Source organism: Limulus polyphemus, unplaced genomic scaffold, assembly GCF_000517525.1.
Source record: "Limulus polyphemus unplaced genomic scaffold, Limulus_polyphemus-2.1.2 Scaffold213, whole genome shotgun sequence".
In the NCBI taxonomy this organism is placed as follows: domain Eukaryota; kingdom Metazoa; phylum Arthropoda; class Merostomata; order Xiphosura; family Limulidae; genus Limulus; species Limulus polyphemus.
The window spans coordinates 595727-604253 of NW_013665823.1; the positions used below are offsets into that span (position 1 = coordinate 595727).

The 8527-nt window shown below is 31.0% G+C and overlaps 1 protein-coding gene across 1 annotated transcript in view; it reads right to left on the reverse strand.

Annotated features, from left to right (window-relative positions):
* The window catches only part of LOC106478460 (helix-loop-helix protein 13-like), a 15663-nt gene extending 7446 nt beyond the window's left edge, over nt 1–8217 (reverse strand). Inside the window, exon 1 of the mRNA XM_013939004.2 lies at nt 7685–8217. Coding sequence (XP_013794458.1) covers nt 7685–8030 — 346 coding nt within the window. The 5' untranslated portion in view covers nt 8031–8217. The remainder of the gene's footprint in view (nt 1–7684) is intronic.
* Nucleotides 8218–8527: the final 310 nt, after the last annotated feature.

The window sequence follows — 8527 nt, forward strand, 5'->3', positions numbered from 1 at the left end:
TGTATATATATATATATATATATTAAAATATAATCTAAAAACGCCCAAAGACAAGACATGCCGAAATTATTATTTATTCTTTTAATTCTATACCCTTAACAACAGATATTATCTTATTATCTGCTTATCTTTGTTTTAAACTGGTTCATTTATTTATTTTACTTTCTAAAGCAATTAAGTTAAATGGGACAGGAAAAAACAACTCCTAGGTGACTAAAGGTTACTTCAGTCTGTCCATATTTTCTAAACTTTTCTCAGTTGTATAGTATATAGTGTTTTAATTAACTTTCTTCCTGTGATAAGTTACATGGTGTCCTTTTTTGGTGCCTTTCTTTTCGCTTCACTTACAATGGAGAAGGATGAGCTACTTTTGATTATGTATGTTTGGGGAAAATAATCCTTTTAATTTATTTGTTCTTTTTTATTTTGTCATCCTATACATTATTTCTCTACTATTAGTATTCTGAACTATTTATATTTACCTGTGGTTGGGTTATTTATTCTTTATTTGATTTTATTACTGGGCAACTACGTTCTCATAACTGGCTGCAGACAGTGAATGTGTAGTTTGGTTCAGGACATTATAGGACCTCTAATAATTTCATCTGTTGTTACACAGCAAACTGTTACACGCGTTACAGTATAATTAAAGAGACGGAATATCTTCGATGCTATTTGAGGACTAGTATGCAGTTATACACCACTCATGACTATATAGGATTTGGACATTGTTTTATCAGCATTTTTTTTGTCTTTTTGCGTTTTTTGGATTACATTTAAAGGCATTTTCACTTCATTGTTTTGTGATTGTTGACAACTTTCGCTCACTTACACGAGATAATGTTAAGTTCTCATATTATAATTACATATTTGTTATTAATATATTGTAACGGACTACAAACAAACAGCCGCTACGACCACGGTCGAATAAAAAAACAGAACAAAGGAATTTATTAAACTTTCACACCCACAGAAATCCAAAATGAAACTTTTGAACAATTGAAATACAAAGTTTATCAGTTACCATAAACACAGTTAATAAATACGTGCCTAGCCAGGACTTGATACTAGCGTTAATGAACGATACAACGTAAATGTCAATGTTAATAATTATTTCAATAAATAAAGGAATCTTTCACAGCATCAATAACATCTGTACGTCACCGCTAGGGGAAGTTGGTGTCAGCTTCATACATACTTACTCAAAAATCAACATGATCAGCTAGAAGATGAATTAGTGTTTTAATGTAACTCAAAATTCATAAATATACTAAATAATAGTAGGAATAATAATCTAAAGATAGAATTCGCTATCTACTTATATATATATATATATATGTATGTATGTGGAAGGTAAATGTGAATTGTTTTCCGTGAAGGAATTGAAAAATATATGTCAAGCTACCGTTTTATGATGAAATTAATTGATATGTAGAAAACATTATATTTTAACACAAAAACCTTCTGATTTGCTAAAAACGTACAAGTGTCAGGGTGGTCTTCTGTTGGATTAAAGCAGTTGTTAAGTTACATAAAACTAAATGACACAGTTTAAAGAAACGTGTAATTGGTTTATAAGTAATGTAAACATTTTCAGTTAAACGCTAGAATTTTTCCATGACCAGTGTTATATTTATCTATAATATGGTAGTTTAAATTTTAAAATAGAAAGATAACAAATTGCAGATATTATCTCCAACATGAATAAAACTGTCAATAAGATTTTACCGAAGTGTCGTTTCTGCATTAATTGTAACTTAGATAAGAGAAAACTAAAAAACAGGGATACAAATATCAAGTTAAAACATTTGCTTTAAAAAGTAAGACAGAATGTTTAGTACTATCATATATACCTGGTTTATCTTGTCAAATAATGAAAAAATTAAAAAACAAATAAATATTTTTCCGATATACAAACCGATGAACGAAGTCAGCGAAATTCTTAATACGACTAAAGATAAAATTGATTTAATGGAAAAATTTGGCATATATAAAATATTATGTGAACGTAAAAAAGTTTATATAGAACAAACTAGAAGAAATTTAAAATTCAGACTGAATGAACACAAAAGAAATGTTAAAAATAATGATATTACTATTTTACCTTTAGCAAGATATGTTAGTGAAACTAATCACACAATTCAATGGGAAAAAATTGTTATTTTAGCACAACCTGGAAATTTAATTGGTATGAATATACGTGAATCTATTGAGATAATTAAATGTAAGAAAAGTAAGTTTAAATTATTGAATAAGAATGATGGGCCTGATGGAAATGTTGTCAGCAGATGGGGTGAAATTCTTTAATATGTAAAATTGTGTTTTGATGATTGTATAAATAAGTGTTACTTTTTTGCAAAACATTACACTCCTGAGGATGACGCAATAGTATACGTCGAAACATGTAAAGTGTATGAGATTGTTTCCCAGTTTCATCGTTTTTTTACCCCTTTTTATCCTGTACAATAAGTTATTGTATTTTAGTAATTTGGAGACTGGAAACAATCTCATTTTTATTGAATTGTGTATAAAATAATCGTTGTTTTTTCAAAAATTTTGAGGTTTTAAGATTGAACATTACACACATGCAAAAAAAAAAGAAAAAAGAGAAAACGTGCTTATAGAATTTCAGATCTACAAAACTTTTATAGGGTAATTATTTATTCATTAAATCAAAGGTGTTACATCAGCTCTTTGATTCTAGTGTATCTTTATATGGGCAGAAATAGAAACTTAAAATATATTCAAAGCTTTTCAAGTCAGATGGAAAACCCAACAAAAACGGAGGATGAGAAAATAGACTTGGGGTTGAATTGTTTTCATTAATGAGAGCGAGATTGTGCGATTTGGTAGCAAATAATAGAGAAATTAAGGACAGCACTTTGGTTCTAGAAAAAGAGAAGTATCTCTTAATTAATGAGAGATTATATACCAAGGAGAGTTACACTTATGAACTACTAACTCTACAGATTTGTGATGTAAGTATTTACAAGCTTTTTGACACTTGTAATAGACTTTTAACAAAAAACTTTGACCTTTACTCACTCCCAAAGGAATAACTATTTAAATCCCTGAAAGATAGAAGGAAATTTAAAGGAAAACAGAAAAGAAAATAAGACAAAATTAAAGCTTTTCATACAAGAATAGCTGCTTGTTCTAATAGACTTGGATTTATGGTATTTAAATACTTAAATAGACTGAAAACTTGCAATAATTTAAATCATTATAATGTTAGAAATATTAAAAATAGAACAAATTGTTAATATTTTAATCATTCCTACAGTGTTCACTAAACGAAAGAACTTCTGTTGTTTACTAAATATAATAAAATTGTGCTGTTTTTCATGTCTCACCTAAATTGTACAAAGTTATAAGAAAACGTGCTTAAACATAATGCCAAGTTAATTATACTTTTCATAAGACATTAGTACTAGGCATATTATATTTTTAAACACTACATTCTATAGCTGGTCCCTTATAATGTTTCAAGAATAAGAAAAGTGTATAATAAAAGTATTCCAGTCACACTACATTCGTTATATTCATTACCGACAACGCGTTTCGTTCTATCCCGAGCTCTTCTGGTCAGCAGGAAAACAACAATCACACTAGCGGTCGGAATACTATTTATATAAATCATTTATTACAACAACAGTTGTTGTTGTATGAACGTCTTTTATAAGTTAGCAAAGCATGATTATAATTAATTATACTTGTCAAAAGACGTTAGTATTAGGCCTATTATGTTTTTAAACACTACAATCTATATCTAGTCCCTTGGGAATAGTATTCTAACCTCACTCACTATATTAATATAATAATTAATTATAATCATGCTTCGCCAGTTTATAAAAGGCGTTCACACCATCCGTATATTTATGATAAAAAAAACCTGCTATAACGCAGGTAGGCATATTATATATATTACCTTTAGATAGCATATTAGGTAAAGTATTAAATCCTCTGGGATCTAAATAATTTCCTAGGTTAAAGATGACAAACAGTTTATTCGGTTGTTGTTAAGAATAATTCAACCAAGCCACAGTTCGGTAACGTTGATATTATTACTCTTTAGCCATTACTGAATATATAATTATGGCTCGATAAGCTTCTATCACGTTTTAACAGTTCCCTTTATTATAGTGAAAATAACTCATAATTTAAAACAACTGACACAGTTGTCTCGTAGTTTTCACATGCACGATACACTTTATAGTTTATATATTTTCTATATAGCTAAATCATTCGCTCCAGTTATAATTATATTAACGAACAGCTTCAACTCCAATTAATTGCATCGTATTATTACCGGCCACAAGATCACAGAAACTGACATCCAAGAGTTAAATCAGTTACTTTTTTCGTTCTAATATTATGAGCTATATACAATATTTCAAATCAGTTGTTTCAAATTACTAAAATAATTTCCAAAACTGTTTAAAAGTTTCATTTTTTATGAACGCTTACAGTATTTGTACACCTTTATAAGTGTTCTATCATTCTCTTTCAAAATAATTATTGATTATTATATAGGAATCTAACAAATAACATGTAAATAACCTTTGATAGTGCAGTGTTATTTCATCTATATATTAAACACACAGGTTATATACTAGAATACCATCTATATTTAATTTATTATTTATGCCCTTTGAAATAATAAATGCGCGCGCACATTATATGAATACATACATCTATTTACATATAGATAGTTATAAATAAGTGTATTTATCTATATATAAGTCCATAAATGCATATGATTTGTTTCGATCAACAATGGACATGTTTGCTTTCATATCGTTACTTTTATAAAACATGTTTGTGCAGCAAACTTTGTCTCCACCGTAAGACCTCAACTTTGTAAGTCAAAGATCCAATTTCAGTTCATTCACCTTGGCCTTACATTTCGTAACGTAAAGTCTAAGGCTCGAGCAGCGATGTCGCTGAGCTCGCTCCGCAGTTTCAGCTGTGGATGTGTTATAAAAGTGATAGACAATTTCATTATTCGATTTAAAGCCGGATAAAATTCTCTTTGAGGCAGTTACTGTTGATCGGCTGCCTCCCCTTTGATCAGATGTTCGAAACTAGGGTCGATTATACCTGAACTTTGAGGGTCTCTTCCAACCTGGCTGTTTAACCTATCTGTCACATAAAGTTGAAACTACTAATACCACCACCGAAAAGCGAATTACAATAATACAACTGTTTCTTTCATTTTCATAGTACCAGAATAAATAATACAGTTGTTTCTTTCATTTTCATAGTACCAGAATAAATAATACAGTTGTTTCTTTCATTTTCATAGTACCAGAATAAATAATACAACTGTTTCTTTCATTTTCATATTACAAAAATACATTATAGAATAATTATGTCATGTCTTTTCCTTTTCTTGTTGTTGAGAATAATTAAATAAAACTTTGACGAAAATTTCAGTTCCTAGTAGTTTAATTCAATTACAATAATCCAAATAATTTTGTGAGAAGTCCTTTTAATTTCTCGTAATTGTGTAGCTTAAATTATTTTTAATTAGTTGAAGATTATAAATTATCTAATTATCAAAATCACAATAGTAATAAGACAAACGTCATTTACCACAAGTAATTTGTCGTTTAATTGGAACTACAATTTTTAACTTCGACAGTATGTATGCGCACTTAGTTAAAAAATATCAAGTCAGAGGCTTCTACAGAATCCAGGTATAACTGTCCTTAATTTTGAACTACTGACCAAAAGAAAGACAGCCAACTAGCATCATAAGAGTTTTGTCTGGTTCTTTGAATCGAATAATGGATTATACTGTCACTTTTATAACGCATCCAAAATTGACAGTGCTGAGCGTGTTCAGGTGCGTCGCGGTACTATCCTTAGATCTTTTGATGAAAGTGCTGAGCGTGTTCAGGTGCGTCGCGGTACTATCCTTAGATCTTTCGATGAAAGTGCTGAGCGTGTTCAGGTGCGTCGCGGTACTATCCTTAGATCTTTCGATACATAATTCGGCATGATAGCCATAAGACCGAACCCGAACTTGTCGTTTACTAAAGACATTTGAACGTTCGTATGGTAAAATATTTCTTTGTTGGACTGAGTACAAAAATTACCCTTTTTAAAATTGTTGTTCACTTTACTCAGAAATCTACAACGTAATTTACTGTTCTAATAAGCATGGTTTTTACATCCCTCAAATATTAAAAAGTTTGAAGTAGTTTTTAAGTAGAAAGATAGAGAAAACAAATAATTGTGTAACAGTGACAAAATAGAATCGACCAGGAAAGTGAAAGCCAACATTCGATTTTTCATAAAATCATATGTTGTTGTTTTTTAATTAAAAGATTTTCACTGTTTATCACCTAGATAAATGACACAGATCGAGTATGCGTACGAAGTTGTTTGAGAAACAGCCAATGCGAGCTTTAGAAACTTCTGTAATGTATTCTAGAAAACGAATATTGATATATTTCTCTCACACAATAATGAGAGAATATTTTTATATAAAATATGCCAGCTTCTTGGTTCTCGTGGTGTAGAATTATGGAACAACCCCAAATTAACCTCTTTTAAACTAACGCAGAACTTTGCGAGACATAATAGTAGCCTAACTGTAAGTCTAAATAACATGCTTTATTATCATGTCATCGCTTTAATATGAATATTAATAATTCTACTAAACTACATGCATCACCGAAGATAAAGAACATTGAAACCATTGATAGATTAGTAAAGACACCTGATCTAAGGTATAACATAAAAAACAACAAAGATTTTGACGAATTGAGAAAACTTTAAAACAGCTTCTTGAAAATCTAACTTTACTTTCATATATCACGTTTACTTGTAATCATCTTGTAAATCTCAAAATAATCTAGTTATGATAACATCTTAGTTATTTCCAGTCTATATGTAACTATACATTCTATCTTTAAAACATGTATTTTATCAGTATTGAAGATGTAGTTTTAAATGTCAAGAAATTATTAAAATCAAAAAGGTGTGCCTTACAAAAATATGATTTATATATATATAATAGATAAAAACTTAGCCAAAATTATGAAGATTTTACAAATATGTAACTGGTAGTTTGTAATACCAAGTGTTTGATGAAAGTTCACCTTATAACAAGTAATTCGAAAAGAAAATTTTCGTTTGTAATCGGTTATCTAATTTGTCTAGAAAACGACCTAATAGTTTCAAAAAATATATAAACCTATTGCAGCCTTAATCGCCCAAAACCTGAAAGGAAACTTTCGATATGCCAAGAAACATTTTAACGAAACTGAAATAAAAGTACAGGATATACAGGAATACCTCTAAAACTAATCTTGAGATAACATTAATATGAAACACCTATACAATTAAAGAACGTACAAAAGATATCTAAAATAGAACTACTTTGAGAAGCGGCCTCATTTTTTTTTTTAATTTCATTACACTCTAGTAAAATCTACTGAAAATAAAATTAGTCTTGTAAAATAAAATTTAGGACCACTATTACCGAACAGTAACAAATTCTCGACAATTTCTCATGTTCATATAAGTTTTATGTTGTTGTTCGTAAAAGTGAATTCAAAGTTTACTTTAGATTACTTTACATGATATCGTGTATTTACCTACTATTTGTCACATGCAGTTTTCTTTTTCCAAATACCAGAATACTCTTACAACTTACAGTGTATAAATGTCTTACCTGTCATACACGGTGAGTGTTGTAAAGAAGTCAAACCTTGGGTCTCGTATTCACAAGAAGGTCGATCTCCAATATCCTGAGGAGCAGGAGCGGCTTTAAGAGGGCTGTCTCTCGTATAGGAAGTATCTTCATAGCGGCAGGGGTGAGGCGGCATGGTGGTTACGGAAAGCACGCGTTCAGCTGGATAAGGATCCAGGTGAGATGATAAGTCGACTGTATACTGGGGTGTCTGACAGTGATTGCCGTAGGACTGCGGGGATATCAAGTCCAAATAGCCAAACTCTGAGGGCGGGAAATCATCGCTGGTTCCGCCCGTGTAACCGTAAGTGAGTCCTGGTGCTGACATCACGTATGGCTTATTAGTATCGCTTTTATATTTTTCTCTGAGTCGCTTTAGTGGCCCTCGGCAAGAGAAGAAATGTATTTTAGAGATGAAATTATGAAAATGGGAGGTAATATACCCGATAGTACACTAGGCCGCTGGGGACACAAACACTAACTAGGACCTTCTATCAGCTCAAGCTGACTCTTGTAAACTTAGAACAAGAGACAGGGACTCAGGCGAAGGGCTGCGCTTGACAGGAATCGGGTTCCAGGCAGGACTTCTTGTGCCTCGATATTACTCATTTATAGAAGCTGCATCTGACTTGTCAAATCCACCTGAACCAATCCAACTCCAGCATTCACCGCGATCTAATCAACATTTTCATCGACCATTTCTTTCAAAACACTTAAATCCCTTCCGGCGCAACAAACGACCTTATCCAATCAGCAGCAACCTTCGATTTTTTCAGTTCTAATGAACCAAAGTTGTTACTTTTGCTGAAAACATTTTTAGGGGCA